General features: G+C 38.4%; 1 protein-coding gene across 3 annotated transcripts in view; it reads right to left on the bottom strand.

Annotated features, from left to right (window-relative positions):
• Positions 1-1,094: 1,094 nt before the first annotated feature.
• The window catches only part of SNX27 (sorting nexin 27), an 82,755-nt gene continuing 65,096 nt past the window's right edge, over positions 1,095-18,753 (bottom strand). Inside the window, exons 8-12 of one of the 3 annotated variants that reach the window (XM_007460283.1) lie at positions 13,599-13,688; positions 3,026-3,175; positions 2,570-2,698; positions 2,127-2,186; positions 1,095-2,014 (exon numbers count right to left, since the gene is read on the bottom strand). In XM_007460283.1, coding sequence (XP_007460345.1) covers positions 2,006-2,014; positions 2,127-2,186; positions 2,570-2,698; positions 3,026-3,175; positions 13,599-13,688 — 438 coding nt within the window. In that variant the 3' untranslated portion in view covers positions 1,095-2,005. The remainder of the gene's footprint in view (positions 2,015-2,126; positions 2,187-2,569; positions 2,699-3,025; positions 3,176-13,598; positions 13,689-18,753) is intronic. The other 2 variants (XM_007460281.1, XM_007460282.1) reach the window with 2 other exon arrangements.

Genomic DNA, 18,753 nt, shown 5'->3' with positions numbered 1-18,753 from the left:
AAGTCACAGAGAAGGTAATAGTTATGGGTGGTTATTGGTCAGCAATGGAGTAGGGAAAAGCTTATATTCATAGGGACTTTCTTCTTTCCTTCCCCCTACTTAAGTCCAATCTTTGTGCCTAAAGGTATCAGCTTTAACTCTGGTCCCGAGTACCATCCCTGCTTCAGAAAGAGCAGGGAAATGGGAAATCATGACCACTAAGTGTTTCAGGTGTCTGTGGCGTCAACCTCCTGAGCCCGCCCTCCTCTTCATTCTAGGCCTGTTGAGGGAAAGCATACAGGGGGCCCTCGGGAAGCAGGAAGATGTGGAATGTGGCTAAAAGCCATGAGTGGAAGAGACAGAGATGGACCAGGAAAGTTGTCTTGGAATCAAGAGAGACCACACCAAGTCTTTAGACTCTCGCTGCAGATCTGCAGCCTTGCTGCCCTTGAGAAACACACCTCTTTCTCCTCCCCAGCAGCCTCTTGGAAGATAAAGAAACTATGCTCCTTGCTCCTCAGACTCTATGGCAACCCATGATCCAGAATCTTCATTCAATACAAAAAAGGGGGGAAAAAACCCAAGCAGGTTGTAAACTTTTCGAGTCCTTCATGAGGAGAGGTATTTTTCCCTGTAATTTTTTTTTTTCCTTTTTAAAGTTTGTTTCAAAATAAAGAGAGCAAGAGAGAAGTCATGAATTCTAGTGAAAGGTGTGTAAAAACACAAGCTAAAAAAGGTACTGCCATCAATATGAAATTTAAAAAGAAATATATATATGTATATACGTGCAGCTAATTTGTGTATATATAATTTTTACATACATACATATATATGCCTGAACAGTGCAAATGGATGGAGTTCATAGTTCCAGTTCTAAAAATATAGTACAAGGAGAGTCTGTTGGTATGAGGCCCAGGTGAAAAGACAAAGATACCTTTGGCGAGTTGGTTGGGCTTATTTCTTTTCCTGTCTTAACTCAGTTGACTCCTGGTGCTGACCCATCTGTTGTTCTCTACCAGCTCAATTCCAGAGATATGAAATTCAGAGGGATTATTAATAATATTTAGTTTAGGGCTTTTGAATATAATGACTTTTTTCCTTTTTCTCTTCTTTCATGTTAATGGTTACTCTGTCTGACATGGGAGACGAAAGGGATAAGAGGATGAGGGTGAAGAGAAGGGAAGAGGGTAATGAAAGGCTAGGTGGCCACATCCCTCTGCTGTGACCTCGCCATCTGGAAAATGTTCTGAAAGGAAAAAAAGAAAAGAGTTACTGGGAAGCCTTAGGTGTCCTCATCTCCTCCCATCTAGAGACAACCCCTCACACAGAAAACGTATGACTGGATGGATGACTTGATCTGACTGGCCTCTTCACTTGATATAACTTTCCATCAAGAATCATAGCCTTTTAGAGTTGGGAGGGACCTAGGATATTAACTATCTGGTTCAGCCTTCCTGTCTCACAGATGAGGAAAGATGAGAAAACTGAGATCCAGGGAGGCTGATTTGTCCAAGATCACAGAGAGAAAAAAAGCTGGGAGAGAATCCAGATCTGATTCCCAGAGCCCAATGTTCCTTCTACTATACCAAGAATATAAATTTTCTTATTCCTGACTTTACCCTCTGAACCTTGGAAACATCTTCTTTGAGAGTAGCAGCTAATTATTCTGAATGTTTTAAATTCTGTTACAGCACTGGCATATATAGACAGCAGGAAAGCAGCAGCAAAAACCTTCTCATGCACACACACTCTTGGTTAGCCTAGACAGAATCTTTCACGTCTCACCCAGTCAGAATGGCTAAAACTGAGGACAGCTGCCCTTCTGGGTCAGGAAGAACATGGAGGGCGACTGACAAAAAACAAGCAGAGGAGGGTGCATGAAGTCATGAGAGATGGAATAGCCTGTAGCCAATGGCCAATCTCTAGACAATGGAAGGAGGGCTTTTTGGCACAGTCCGTTTAGCATCCAAGGCTAATAAACTCTCTGGAAGAATATCCTGGCTCACATGGGATAACCAGTCTCTAACTAATACTCCTAGACTCCCTCATGGAGATGAGGGTCCCAGGTATTTGGCCATAGGACTATACATTTTAAACAAACAAACAAAAAAAGATGAGAAGGTCAATTCAAGATTGTTTAGAATTACCTCTTTTCTCCACTTGAGCTCGCAGAACACCCTCTCGAAGCATTCATGCATGTAATTGAACTGAAAAAAAAAAACAGAGCAACACTCACTGGCTTCTCAAGACAAGGCACCAGAGGACCATACCTTTGAACTCCTGCCCAGAGTCACCTTCCAAACTTGCTCAGCCTGGAGAAAAACCTTAACAACTCCATAAAACCCAGGCCTGGCTCATCTGCTATTCTCTGGCTCCTTCTAGTGGTTAACTGTGAGTCAAGTGGGATACGAAATTGCCAATCCTACTCAGGCCTAAAGGAAAGCCAGGAAGAACTTGGGGCTCTAGGATTCAAACAGGTTCAGATCTCAAAACAACTGCTCTACAGCTCTCTCCATTTACGCATTTAGCTTAAGGAGAACTTTAAGCCCAATCTACTTTCCCCGTGCATGCTTCCCCAACTACCACTCACATATGGTGTGAAGATTTTAACCCATCGAGGCTTCTTCTCTCCTCGAGCATATTCAAAACAGAAGGCCATTCCTTCTTCATCTGTATCCCATCGTTGCATCTCATCCCATTCAAATGCTATTACCTGGTTCTAAACAAGAGAACAAGAGCATAAGTTTGAGAATGCTGGGGAGCTTAGGTAAGATGGTTCTGAACCAGACAGCAGAAAAGAAATCAGTAGAGATGTCTACATCATTTCAGGGAAAAGACTGTGACAGAAGAATAAAAGTCAGTGTAAGCAGCCAGTGAAGGTGAGGAGCAGTGTGGATCCAGAGCCTATTTACCCCAGTCAAAACAGCCTTGATATCATTTCCCCCACAAGGAGGAACTAAAACATAGCAAGTGAGTATCAAAATATTCCCGGTGTTCCTGGACCATGCCCCCTGACTTCCCAGCTACATGCTAAATGAACTCTCACCTCCAGCTGTCCTTCTTCAGTGCAGGCATGCAGTTTAAAGTGCGTGATGCTGATGGCTGTGATAACATGCCCCTTTCTCCTGGAGTCACAGGCACAGTGGGGGAAGATGATTTCATTGTAGCCCTCACAAGTCCTTAGCATGTTGAGGTACTAGAGAAAAAAGGAAAGAGGAACAGTGTTACTATGGAACTACACTGTCATCAGGAGCTGCTGCGATGGCACACAAAAGAACTGGGAGAAACCTCACAACCTGAAGACCTTGCCTCTGGTCTCACATCCATTGCCAAGCTGGGACAGGACTCCTAGATGATCCTTTATCCTTCTAACTTCCAACTCCATACTTCCAACCCTGCTCTCTTTCTCTACTTATATATAAATGAAGCCAGAAGAGATACTGCAACCAAGAGCCCTAGGACTAGAGGGAACTCACAATGCCATTTAGTCCAGCCCTCTATTTTCACTGTACCTGAGGGATGGAATCAAATCTATCCTTATAATTAAGGTAAGAGAGCTAATGTTTCTCATCTCTTCTCCAATCAAAAGTTAAAATGATCTCAGTGATGAGGATTAAGCTATCCCAAATCTCATATTCATAAACAGTTTAAGCTGAAGGAAACTTTAAAAGTTAGTCATTTCACAGAAACTCAGAATAATAATGAGACTTGCTTAATGTCACAGGTAATAGTAAGTGGCACAACCAGGATTAGAAGCCAGGTTTAATTTCTAGGCCTCTGATCCTTTCTCTATTACCAACTAGTCCCATTCAGCCCCACTGTCCCCTGTGTCTCCAGCATATATGTCTCCTTAAAAAGCAGCTAGACCAAAAACAAGTGACATATGTGACCCTCACAGGTACAATGCTCCAAGACTGATCCAGAGAGGTCTCTGAACTCTTTGTCCCTTCTCCTCTACAGTTAAGGCTGGCCTCTCTCTTACTTAACTCACTATGTTGAGTTGAGAGGGGAGAGAGTAAAAGATAATGAATGGGAAGGAGAGTAGAAGAGAAATAGAGAAAGATGATAAGGAAAAAAGAAGACACATGGACTCTGACCTGGTTTCCTCTGTGATTGCCTGGGAAACAAGCAAATAGTCTCAAGTCTGTGTGACACCCCCATCTGCATGTCACACAGGAAGAACAAGGCATAGTGGTGATGTGCGCAGAGAGGTAGAGAGAAGACAAAGGTATAGCACCCTAGTTGATTTCAACTAGATGGGTACGGAGGTTAGAATACACTGGAGAGCTAGCTGCCTTCCACCTCACCCAGAGAAAAGAAGAGACAGGTACAAAAAGGACCCTAGGCAACCTATGGCTCTGGTACCAGGGAATGGCACCTAAGACTGTCTCTACTGCCACCAGGGACTGTCTGGGAAGACCTAAGGGCCCAGGGGGGAAAAAAAAAATTACACCACAGGCTCCCCTCCCTACTTTGTATTTACTTCTGCTTAGGTAAAATAATAGCAACTTTAAAGGTGAAAACTTATAAAGGGGTAGCAAGAACACAGGGACAGGGTCAATACAGAAGTGCCAAAATACTTCATTTGCATCATTTTTCCTCTCTGTCTCCCTCCATTACCCCATCCATCCCCCTTTTACCATCATCCATCCTGAATCAGTGATAAACTGCTTAGGCCTTCTACTGGCACTATGAACAAAAATAAATCTCTGGCTACTATCTATACTTTGGTAAATATGACAGGCAGTGGATGATATAGGAGAGAACTCTTCTGGGGTTATAACAAGCAGCAAACAGCACAGAGTAGTGATCAAAAGCCTGGGCCCAGAACGCCCCAGGCTTGAATCCTGGACCCATAACTTCCTAACTCTGTAACCTTGGGCAAGTTATTTGAACTCTAGCAAATTATTAAATCCTAGGAGCCTTTGTTTCCTCTTCCTTAAAAAGGGAAATAATAATAGCAACTATACCATACAGTTATTTGTGACCTTGAAAAGTATCTAGCATAGTACTTAGTACATAATTAGGTATTCAATACATGACAGCTTTAAAAAAAAATTTTAAAGACTCCATTAAGGTAAGGTGTCATTGGGGAAATTTAAGGTTTTCCCGAGATTATCAGGTCAGGTAGTATTTCTCAGTTTTAAGTGGGCAATCTCTACATTCCTCGATTTGCAGAAAACATAGAGAAGAAATATTTAAAATTTTACATACATCCAAATTTCCAAAGGAAAGTTAATTTTTGTTTTCAAACATATTTACATAAGGGTGTAGCTATGTACTTCAAACAAAAAAATTATCCTGTCTATTCTCCTTTCAAATTAAATTCTGAGTAGCTAGATATGTATCCTAAATTACCTTCCTTGATTTGCATACCACTTAGATGATGGTGCACATCAGGCAAGAGAAGAGGACAGGTATGGCATGGGACATTTTATAAATGTTCAATGTTCAGCAAGATAGGGACATACTGAAATAGGATGGTTATTAAAGCAGAGACAGTACTTAACAGAGCAAAACACTTTAGGTGAGGGGATGGAGGTCCATTCTGGAGAACTCTCTGTTCTCCCAAACAACCTGCCAAGGGTCAAACCAGATCTAAAATTGAAATAAAGGCCTGAGAGGAACCTTGGAAGCCAACTCTCCCAAATTCCAAGGGTAGTGTTTCTCAAGCACCTAAAGTTGCAGACTCACTAGGGTGCTTCTGTAAAAATCTTCACAAATATTTCTAGATCCTACCCCTAGAGATTCTGGTTTAGTAAATGTGAGGTGGGGTCCAGAAATCTGCATTTTGAGCAGGCTTGACAAGTGATTCCCATGTAACTGGGCTGGCAACTACACTTTGAGAAACACTGACTTCCACATATACTGCCTTGTGTGAAATCATTAAAAATTATGTTGACAAACACAAACCCAGAAACTTTTTTTTTTTTAAATAAATTTTATTTATTTATTTATTTATTTATGGCTGTGTTGGGTCTTCTTTGCTGCATGCGGGCCTTATCTACTTGCAGCAAGTGGAGGCTACTCTTCGTTGCAGTGCGCGGGCTTCTCATTGCAGTGGCTTCTCTTGTTGTGGAGCACGGGCTCTAGGCGTGCAGCTTCAGTAGTTGTGGCACATGGGCTCAGCAGTTGTAGCTCACAGGCTCAGTAGTTGTGGCACACAGGCTTATTTGCTCCGCGGCATGTGGGATCTTCCCGGACCAGGGCTCGAACCCACGTCCCCTGCATTGGCAGGCGGATTCTTAACCACTGCACCACCAGGGAACCCCAAACCCAGAAACTTCTTATTTGTCAGTTCAACAATGGCAAGACATAAGTTACACATGTTCACTGCTTGTGTGAGAGTTAAAAAAAAAGAGAGAGGGACTTCCCTGGTGGTGCAGTTGTTATGAATCCGCCTGACAATGCAGGGGACACGGGTTCAAGCTCTGGTCCGGGAAGATCCCACATGCCACAGAGCAACTAAGCCTGTGTGCAACAGCTACTGAGCCTGCGCTCTAGAGCCTGCAAGCTACAACTACGGAGCCCGCGAGCCACAACTACTGAAGCCCGCGCGCCCAGAGCCTGTGCTCCGCAACAAGAGAAGCCACTGCAATGAGAAGCCCGTGCACCGCAACGAAGAGTAGCCCCTGCTCGCTGCAACTAGAGAAAGCCCACGTGAAGCAATGAAGACCCAACGCAGCCAAAAATAAGATAAATAAATAAGTATTAAGGATTTAAAAAAAAGAGAGAGAGAGAAAAAAGAAAAAACAAGTTTTATGTACACTATATTCTCAACCATCCTAATTTGAGATTCAATCTAACTTTGCAAACAGGTAAAAAAAACATTTTGATCACAATGGGTATTACAAACTATGGCAAAGGTATGAGCTGTCCTCTGTATTTGGAGAGCAAGGAAACTTACACAAAGCTTATTTATCCGTTAACTTTGGAGTATTTTGTCAAGATTCTACTTGAGAGCTAGCAACCTGAACATCCCCAATTTACAGAAAAGAAACTGAAAGTGACAAGTTTGTGAATTGCTGAAGGTCTCACAATGATCTGGCAACTAATCGTAGTGATATGGCCTAATCTCAGGCCTATCAACTGTGCTAAGTTGTTATCATAATGGTATCAAGACCTACGGGCTCTGAAGGGTCCATCTGAGGTGGTAGTTTCAATGTATTGACCACTGACTAGGCTAATGTCTTTGAACACTGATACCGGAATAAAACCCAAACTTTTGTCAGCGGGGAGGTCTTTAAAATAGGACTGCAGTATTATGGGGCCAGTACACACTTGTACACTGGCACTAGGTTTTCAAGAGAAGCATATTTTATACTCAGTTCAGATGACCCACGGGGAAACCTATCAATATACTAACTGCACTTGTGTTCTTAACTGAGGATTACAAGATACAAACTTGAGTCTAAAAAATAATTTCATAATAGATTACTATGCTTGTTAAACTCAGATTTTCTATATTTTGCCACAGAACAACCCAAACCTATATTATTTCTCTAGCACTTTGCACTGTGCCTGGCACACACTTGGTGCTCAACAAATATTTTTTGTTAAATGTATAAATGGAAGCTAGTGTGTTTAGAGTGCTATGTGTGCAAAGAAACAATCTGTATTCCATATTCAGAAGGCCTTATGAAATTACTTTGATCCTGCTGGCTTTGACAAAGGCAAAGAACTATTGCAGAGGTGGATAGCCCTTTTCAGTAGAAGATGCAGATGTGTTGGTCAGAATCATGCATTAATATATAGAAGACAATACCATTATCTTAAAGAAGAGGTGGAAGTTGAGTTTTAAAATCCTGTCTCCCACATAGCAAAATTCCCTTTACCAAAATTCTGCCAAAACTTTATTCTATTTTTTAAAAAACATTTTTATTTATTTTCAAATATTTATTTATTTATTTATTTATTTGGCTGCCCCGCAGCACGCGGGATCTTCGTTGCCGTGTGTGGGATCTTTTTAGTTGAGGCTCTTAGCTGTGGCATGTGGGATCTAGTTCCCTGACCAGGGATTGAACCCAGGCCCCCTGCATTGGGAGCGTGGAGTCTTAACCACTGGACCACCAGGGAAGTCCCCAAACTTAATTCTATTTAAAAGATTTTTGTGTTGTCTATTTCAGCCTGTTGGTATGCAGAACATTGGTGAATGGTTCCCTTTTTGTCATATGAGTGATAAAATAACTATTCCACCTAGATATAAGACTATGGGCTAAGTTCAGTGGCTAACTTGTTTCCATTCTTATTCCAATACAATTGATTAATTTAAAAAATAAATAAATAAAATTATTTATTTATTTTTGGCTGCACTGGGTGTTCGTTGCAGTGCGCGGGTTTCTCATTGCAGTGGCTTCTCTTGTTGCCGAGCACAGGTTCTAGGCGCACAGGTTTCAGTAGCTGTGGCACACCAGCTCAGTAGTTGTGGTTCACAGGCTCTAGAGCACAGGCTCAGCAGTTGTGATGCACGGGCTTAGGTGCTCCATGGCATGTGGTATCTTTCCGGACCAGGGCTCGAACCCATGTCCCCTGCATTGGCAGGCAGATTCTTAACCACTGTGCCACCAGGGAAGTCCCGATACAATTAATTTAGATGGATCAACATTCCCTCCTAAGAACTGCTCAGAAAGTACAAAAGAAATTCAAGTGACCTATCAGAATTATTACCAACGCAATTACTGCCGTGTGGAAAAACTGTACGAAAACTATTATGAAAAACTATAACTGGAAAATTTTCAACTATCTGAATTGGCCAAAAAAGAAGTTTGAAGATGATATGAGTGGAAGTTTTCATAAGTGTTCTTCACAAATTTTATTTTTGACAATTTTCATCCCTCTATTTATGGCAGATACCAATTCAAAACTAATTTTGAAATATTCCAAGAATATCATAGGTAGCCCTCTCCAACAGAACTTTCTGTGATGATGAAAATGTTCCATATCTGGGCTGTCCAATACAGTAGCTACTAGCCACATGTGACTACTCAACACCTGAAATGTGCTAATGCATCGGAAGAACTGGATTTTAAATTTTATTTAAGTTAAATGAATTTAAAATTAAATTTAAATAGCCACATGAGGCTAGCAGCTATGGAATCAAACAGCACAGCTCTAGGATATCATACTAACCAAAAGCACTACTGAGTGTAAATGTTTAAGCAACTGCACACATGGGAGTTGTGAAAACAAATGATATTGTGATTGCTAAATCACAACTAAAATAATTTCTAATGTTAAACATCCAAATATTAATTCTTAAAGAATCTTATTTTTATCATATTAAATGTTTTGCACATCTAATTTTAGGACTTTTTATTATCAAAAAGAATACTGTTTGGTTATTATTAATAATAAAGTTATATACCTATATACACCACAATAAGCTTTCTGTGTGCTAAATGGAGGAACACAATGGACTTTATATCAAGGTCTGTATCTCCTTCCTTCTTTTTAAATCAGTTAAGCCACTGACCAGGTTGTAAACATCTTTCAAAAATGACTAGAATAGGTTTAAGAGATAAGAAGGGGCATTTTCAAAAAGCACATGAAAAGATGCTCAACATCACTAATTATTAGAGAAATGCAAATCAAAACTACAATGAGGTATCACCTCACACCAGTCAGAATGGCCATCATCAAAAAGTCTACAAATAACAAATGCTGGAGAGGGTGTGGAGAAAAGGGAACCCTCTTACACTGTTGGTGGAAATGTAAGCTGATGCAGCCACTGTGGAAACAGTATGGCATTTCCTCATAAAACTAAAAGTAGAATTGCCATATGACCCAGCAACCCCACTCCTGGGCATATATCTAGACAAAACCGTAATTCAGAAAGATATATGTGGGCTTCCCTGGTGGTGCAGTGGTTAAGAATCTGCCTGCCAATGCAGGGGACATGGGTTAGAGCCCTGGTCTGGGAAGATCCCACATGCAGCGGAGCAACTAAGCCTGTGTGCCACAGCTACTGAGCCTGTGCTCTAGAGCCCGTGAGCCACAACTACTGAGCTGGCGTGCCACAACTGCTGAAGCCTGTGCCCCTAGAGCCTGTGCTCGGCAACAAGAGAAGTCACTGCAATGAGAAGCCCGCACACCTCAATGAAGAGTAGCCCTCACTCGTCACAACTAGAGAAAGCCCGCGCACAGCAACAGGGACCCAACACAGCCAAAAATGAAAATAAATAAAATAAATAAATTTATTTAAAAAAACCCGCACCCCTATGTTCATAGCAGCACTATTCACAATAGCCAAGACACGGAAACAACCTAAATGTCCACCAACAGATGAATGGATAAAGATGTGTTACATATACACAATGGAATACTACTCAGTGCTATAAAAAAGAACAAAATAATGCCATTTGCAGCAACATGGATGCAACTAGAGATTATCATACTAAGTGAAGTCAGAAGGAGAAAGACAAATACCATATAATATCACTTATATGTGGAATCTAAATGATGACACAAATGAACCTATCTATGAAACAGAAACACAGACACAGAGACCAGACTGGTGGTTGCCAAGGGGGAGGAGGTTGAAGGAAAAATGGAGTGGGAGGTTGGTGTTAGCAGATGTAAGCTTTTATATACAGAATGGATGAACAACAAGGTCCTACTGTACAGCACAGAGAACTATATTCAATATCCTATGATAAACCATAATGAAAAAGAATATTAAAACGAAGTATGTGTATATATATATGTGTGTGTATATATATATATATATATATATATGTATATATATATATGGCTGAATCACTTTGCTGTGCAGCAGAAATTAACACAACATTGTAAATCAACTATACTTCAATAAAAAAATATTGAAAAATAAAATCTATAAAACAATAAATACTGGAGAGGGTATGGAGAAAAGGGAACCCTCCTGCACTGTTGGTGGGAATGTAAATTGGTACAGCCACTATGGAGGACAGTATGGAGGTTCCTTAAAAAACTAAAAATAGAGCTACCATATGACCCAGCAATCCCACTCCTGGGCATATATCTGGAGAAAACCATAATTCAAAAAGATACATGGACCCCAATGTTCACTGCAGCACTATTTACAATAGCCAGGACATGGAAGTAACCTAAATGTCCATCGACAGATGAATGGATAAAGAAGATGTGGCACATGTATACAATGGAATATTACTCAGCCATAAAAAGGAACAAAATTGAGTTATTTGTAATGAGGTGGATGGACCTAGAGTCTGTCATACAGAGTGAAGTAAGTCAGAAAGAGAGAGACAAATACCGTATGCTAACACATATATATGGAATTTAAGAAAAAAAATGTCATGAAGAACCTAGGGGTGAAACAGGAATAAAGACACAGACTTACTAGAGAATGGACTTGAGGATATGGGGAGGGGGAAGGGTAAACTGTGACAAAGCGAGAGAGAGGCATGGACATATATACACTACCAAACGTAAGGTAGATAGCTAGTGGGAAGCAGCCACATAGCACAGGGAGATCAGCTCGGTGCTTTGTGACTGCCTGGAGGGGTGGGATAAGGAGGGTGGGAGGGAGGGAGACGCAAGCGGGAAGAGATATGGGAACATATGTATATATATAACTGATTCACTTTGTTGTAAAGCTGAAACTAACATACCATTGTAAAGCAATTATACTCCAATAAAGATGTTAAAATGAAAAAAAACAGAAAAAGAAAAACAAATACTGTATGCTAATGCACGTATATGGAATCTAAAAAAAACGGTACTGATGAACCTAGTGGCAAGGCAGGAATAAAGACGCAAACATAAAGAACGGACTTGAGGAGGGAAGAGGAAGCTGGGATGAAGTAAGAGAGTAGCATTGACATATATACACTACTAAATGTAAAATGGATGGCTAGTGGGAAGCTGCTGCAGAGCACAGGGAGATCAGCTCAATGCTTTGTGACAACCTAGAGGGGTGGGATAGGGAGGGTAGGAGGGAGGCTCAACAAGAAGGGGATATGGGGATATATGTATATATGTATACATATAGCTGATTCATTTTGTTGTACAGCAGAAACTAACACAACATTGTAAAGCAATTATATTCCAATAAAGATGTAACAAAAAAAACTAAGGAAATTAATAATTGTTGGACTTTAGTTAACATATAACAAGTGTACCATATTAAGTAAGATAGGAACTCTGTACTATCTCCTTAGTTTTTTCTCTAATATGAAACTGCTATAAATTCTGTCAATAAAAAAGTAAAAAAAACAAAAAAACAAAAAAACCTAAAAATACAACTACCATATGATACAGCAATCCCACTCCTGGGCATGTATCTGGAGAAACCCAAAATTCGGAAAGATACATTCACCCCAATGTTTACTGAAGCACTATTCACAATAGCCAAGACATGGAAACAACTAAATGTCCATCAACAGAGGAATGGATAAAGAAGATGTGGTACATATATACAATGGAATATTACTCAGCCATAAAAAAGAATGAAATAATGCCATTTGCAGCAACATGGATGGACCTGGAGATTATCATACTAAATGAAGGAAGTCAGAAGGCAAAAGACAAATACCATATGATATCACTTATATGTGAAATCTAAAAAATAATACAAATGAATGTACATACAAAACAGAAACTGACTCACAGACTTCGAAAACAAACTTATGGTTACCAAAGGGGAACGGTGGGGGGGAGGGATAAATTAGGAGGTTTGGGATTAACATATACACACTATATGTATTAAATTAGGAGGTTTGGGCTTAACATATATACACTCTATATTTTACTATATGTAAAATAGGGATAAATAGATAATCAACAAGGACATATAGCACAGGGATAAAAAAGTAAAAAAAACAAAAAAACAAAAAAACCTAAAAATACAACTACCATATGATACAGCAATCCCACTCCTGGGCATGTATCTGGAGAAACCCAAAATTCGGAAAGATACATTCACCCCAATGTTTACTGAAGCACTATTCACAATAGCCAAGACATGGAAACAACTAAATGTCCATCAACAGAGGAATGGATAAAGAAGATGTGGTACATATATACAATGGAATATTACTCAGCCATAAAAAAGAATGAAATAATGCCATTTGCAGCAACATGGATGGACCTGGAGATTATCATACTAAATGAAGGAAGTCAGAAGGCAAAAGACAAATACCATATGATATCACTTATATGTGAAATCTAAAAAATAATACAAATGAATGTACATACAAAACAGAAACTGACTCACAGACTTCGAAAACAAACTTATGGTTACCAAAGGGGAACGGTGGGGGGGAGGGATAAATTAGGAGGTTTGGGATTAACATATACACACTATATGTATTAAATTAGGAGGTTTGGGCTTAACATATATACACTCTATATTTTACTATATGTAAAATAGGGATAAATAGATAATCAACAAGGACATACTGTATAGCACAGGGAACTCTACTCAATATTCTGTAATAACCTATATGGGAAAAGAATCTGAAAAAGAATGGATATATGTATAACTGAGTCACTTTGCTGTATATCTGAAACTAACACAACTTTGTAAATCAACTATACTCCAATATAAAATTAAATTAAATTAAAAAAAGAGATAAGAAGGGGCATTTTATAAAGAGATTATGGGGACATAAACCTACCATGACCATTTTCCTTTGTTCATACAGCTTCTGTAATTGGTAGGATTTTTCCTCTGCTTTGATGTAACCTTTTTTCACATCATCAACAGCCTGTCACCAAAACAAGGCAGGGAAGAAAGAAATGTAAAAATTAGTATCAAGTACATTCTTGATAAAAATAAAGAGACATAGATTCATTTTCACAATAATTCTTATCCATCTGGTTATCAACAGTAAACTCTGCCACATGGGTATATTTACTGGAATAAGTAGTATTTAATGAGTGTCTGGTATGTGCTCAAGGATTGTTCTAGGCACGTGAGGGATCTGGTTTCTCCTGTTAAGAGATTTAAATTCTGGTTAATTTATACATGAGAAAGAATTACAGAACACTGCAAGATAGTATACAATACTGTATTAAAGATAACAGTGAAGTAGCAAAAAATGTGTGACATAAATAGTAAGTGATACATGCAGCCAGAACAGGAGAGCTTATTGCTAACCCTAGTTATCAAGGAAGTCTCGGTTGGACCCCAAAGGAGAGGTTTAATAGAAGAAACTACAAGCTAAAGTCAGGAAACAGCAATGGGTTTGACCTTAAATACATTCAGGAGACAGACTTGCCTGATTTGAATAAAGGGTACATGTTAGGGCACAATGAAAAATAATTCTGAATGGGTAGGTTAATAGGGTATGAAGGATCCTAAAGAGCAGGCACAGGAATTTAGACTTAAGGAGAGTAGAGAGCTAAAATAAATAATAAAAAAATTGCTGTTGTTGTTTTTTAAGAAATATTGATCTGTATATGACTGCCCAAATGATTTAAGCCAAGGAGAGAATGAAACAAGGGAGATCAACGATGTTGTGGTACTTTAAGCATGAAATGAAACAAGACCTTAATCTAGGGTGGTAACAACTGGAAGAGAGGAAGTGATAAATCTGAGACCATGAACCGAAAAACTTTCACAGAGGACTTGATACAGGCATGAAGGTACCCAGATATAATATTCTAATATGCTAATTCTAAACTATTCCTGGTTCAGCCATATGAAACATACATCCCCTTTCCAACCTTACGCTACTCCTCCTCCATTCCAAGAAAAACTTAAAAAATCTAATGGAAGGGAAAACTGATCTTTGGGAGGAAAAAAAGAAAAAGAACAAATAGAACCATTTGTCCAGGGCATTCAGGTTCTAACCTCAGTGAGTTACTGAAAGGACAACTCTACACAGACACCAGGCAGGGGCCCACTTGAATCTTTATCAGAAAACTGCTGATTTCCTTAAGGTAGAAATCATTCCCCACAGTCTTTTAAGGGAAAATATTTGCATAACAGAATGAATTCAGGACTGAAGTTAAGAGACTAGTTCAAATTCTAGCTGTCACCTACCAATATGCACTTGAGTAAGTCACTTAAACCCTCTCAGTCTGTAAAACAGGAATAACACTCATGTTGTAGGTGGACAACAAAATGAGATAAAAGATGTTAATAGTTTTGTAAAGTATATATAAATATATATATAAATAGTTACTATTACTATCATTTATATTAGCATCATTTAGCTGTTAAATTCCTCTAAGAACCACACAAGGATATTAATATCCTGCCTGGGACTGCCTAATGGAAAGATTATGCCAGTGTCTCCCCAGTCCTAGCCGTATAAGCAAGGATTCACTTAGTCAGAGAGGATTATATTCACAGAGGCGATGCTCAATAAGAACTGCCACCAATGTCCTGAAGAACCTGAACATTCTGTTGTTTATCACCAAAAGACTCAGCTGCTCCAGGTCAAATTTAAATCAGTTACTGAAAAGCTGGGAGAGAAGTAAAGAGGGAAAACAAACAAATGAATACTGGTTTATCTATTCAGTTTCCCCAATACCTGGAACTGTGTCTGACTAGTAATAGCACTTAAATATTGATGAATGTTTCCCCAGGGCAGAGGTGGGTCATCTACCCAAAGTGAACATCTACTCCAGCAGCTCTAAGTGACCTATTTTCACATGGGGCAGTAAAAATGTTCTCTCCTCACTCACTTCTAATCAAGATTATACTGCTTGACTAGCCCTGAGTGAAAAACATAAATATTACCACACTAGATTCCTTTTTCCCTTAATGAAAATTTTTTTATTAAGGTAAAAGACATACATAATTTTTTTAAATGTGTATTACTAAGAGATGCCGAATAAAAATAAGTCTCCTGATTCCACAGCCTCATTACACAGATACTTTAAAGCACTGTAAACAGTTTTTTGTGATATTCCTTTCATAATTCTAAATGTCATGCTTATGTTGCTAATTCCTAACATCAATTTTAGACAATGTTGACTTGCTGTTAAAAATAATAAGTTTTAGGGACTTCCCTGGAGGTCCAGTGGTTGAGAATCCATGCTTCCACTGCAGAGGGCATGGGTTCGATCCCTAGTCAGGGAACTAGGATCCCACAGGCCACACAGTGCGGCCAAAAAAAATAATAATAATAAAATAAATAAATAATAATAAGTTTTAGTTTTCTTATAACCACTCCTACACTCTCACTTCTTCTTCCTTCAACACCGCAATAAAAATTAAATCAAGGGCTTCCCTGGTGGCGCAGTGGTTGGGAGTCCACCTGCCGATGCAGGGGACACGGGTTCGTGCCCCGGTCTGGGAAGATCCCACATGCCGTGGAGCGGCTGGGCCCGTGAGCCATGGCCACTGAGCCTGCGCGTCCGGAGCCTGTGCTCCGCAATGGGAGAGGTCACAACAGTAAGAGGCCCACGTACCGCCAAAAAAATAATAATAATAATTAATTAATCAAATCAATAATGAGTATTGATTATTGTAAGCATGTAAACATTGTTCACAACTAAATCATGTACTGTACCAGGGCACATTCATTTTCTAAAAACTGTTGACTGTTCTCATCTGCGGTGTCTCATCCACTTCTCTTTGCAGGTTTATGCCTCTTAAAATCCATTAATGTTACTTTAGTGAGCTTTCAGGAAGAAGTAGTTTAAAAGTATGTTTAGTCTGCCAGGCTTAGCCAGAAATTAAATATATCCTACTATGGATTTTGACCTTATCAATTTTTTAAGGAAAAGGCACATTACTATCATTATTATCCAGTATTTCATCAATTCTAAGGTGCACATTTTTTCACATTTTATTGTTCCTAAAATTGGGATTCATCTTATAATCAACATGTGTTGTTTAATTGGTAGCTTTTTTCTCTTGGTAGTACATAAAATACTAGCGCATCTTACAACTGATGGCATCCTAGAATTGACGAGATGCATGAGATATTCCCAACATCAACATATGATACAAAAAAATAACTAAAATTAAGTGAGGGAAAAAATTTAGTATTATTTTCCAAAAGGCACAACTGTTTACCTAGTCAATCAAAAAAATCATTTGAGCTGCTGTGCACTGCTGGGAATGTAAAATGGTACAGCTGCTATGGAAAACAGTGTGGCGATTTCCTCAAAAAATTAAAAATAGAATTACCATATGATCCAGCAATCCCAATTCTGGGTATATTAAAAGCAGGAGTTTGAAGAGATATTTACATAACCATGTTCATGACAGCATTATTCATAACAGCCAAGAGGTGGAAGCAACCTAAATGTCCATCCACAGATGAATAAACGAAATGTGATATACATGTACAATGGAATATAATTATTCAGCCTTAATAAGGAAGGAAATCCTGTCATATGCTACAACATGAAAAGGCCTTAAGGACATTATGCTAAATGAAATAAGCAAGTCACAAAAAGAAAAATAATGTATGATTCTACTTACATGAGATACCTAAAGTAGTCAAATTCACAGAGTGTAGAATGGTAGTTGCCAGAGGTAGGGGAGGGGGAAATGAGTTGTTTAATGGGTAGAGTTTCAGTTTTGCAAGATGAAAAATTTCTGGAGATCCACTGACAATAATGTGAATATATTTAACACTACTGAACTGTACATTTTTAAATGGTTAAGGGGGTAAAAAAAAACTTATTAAATTATAACTTTTAAATATGTTCAGTTTATTGTATGTCAATTATACCTCAATAAAGCTGTTTAAAAAATTGTTTGAAGAAACAGAAGAGTTCAGAAAAGTTGTTGCATATGAGATACTGCTACAAAAATAACAGCTTTTCTTTCTATATACCTAAATATTTTATTTTTGCTTTACAGTTTTATAATTCAAAAAGTAATTTCACAAGCTCTGCTTTGTTTAAATTTTGGTACTGATTAAAAAAATGTGAGGTACTACTATTACCCTTTAATAGACCATAAAACAGATCTCAGCAAAGCTATGTTAAGGATTTACCCAATGGAGAGCTTGTACTTGAACCAGATATTCTGACTCCTGGTAAATAATTACTCCATTCCAACAATACAAAGAAAAAATACCCCATTCATAATTGTAATAAAAATATAAAATACTTGGGAATAATTTAAAGGGGCATATGTGAAACATAAAATGACAGAACTTTATTTGGGGAAACAAGATGAGATGAATAAAACAGAAACTTTATTTGGGGAAACAAAAGATGAGATGAATAAAACAGAAACATCACACATTTAGTTGGGAATACCACATTTAATAAAAATGGTGACTCTTCTTCAGTTAAACTATAAATTTAACAAAAACCCAATTAGAATTGTAATGGGATACTTCATAAAGTGTTATGAAATGGGTTAATTATTTTCAAAATAATTTTAAAACAAAATGCTTAAAAGAAAGTAAAAAGTAAGGATAGTATTCTCTATATGGCTCTGCTAAATTCATTATTTACAGCCATAGCAGTATAAACACTGAATATTAATCTAACAAATACTGTAATTTGACTATAGTAAGAAGACAGGACAGATGAAAAGGTACGAATATGTAGTGGAGTGGGGGAGGAAATGGAGCTAAAGTCCCATCTTCTATAGCAGGTAATTAAGCAATATTGCTTGAACAGGAAACATCAAGTAGGAGTAATATAATCAAATTATAATAGAGGTATGGAAGTAAATATAAAATGAAACAGATATCCCATGTTCTTGGATTGGAAGAATTAATATTGTTAAAAAGGCCATACTACCCAAAGCTATCCACAGATTTAATGTGATCCCTATCAAATTACCCATGACATTTTTCACAGAACTAGAATAAATAATCCTAAAATTTATATGGAACCATGAAAGACCCA

The sequence above is a fragment of the Lipotes vexillifer genome, unplaced genomic scaffold (assembly GCF_000442215.2).
Source record: "Lipotes vexillifer unplaced genomic scaffold, Lipotes_vexillifer_v1.1 scaffold209, whole genome shotgun sequence".
NCBI classification, from domain to species: Eukaryota; Metazoa; Chordata; class Mammalia; order Artiodactyla; family Lipotidae; genus Lipotes; species Lipotes vexillifer.
This window is presented reverse-complemented; position numbering and strand designations above follow the sequence as displayed.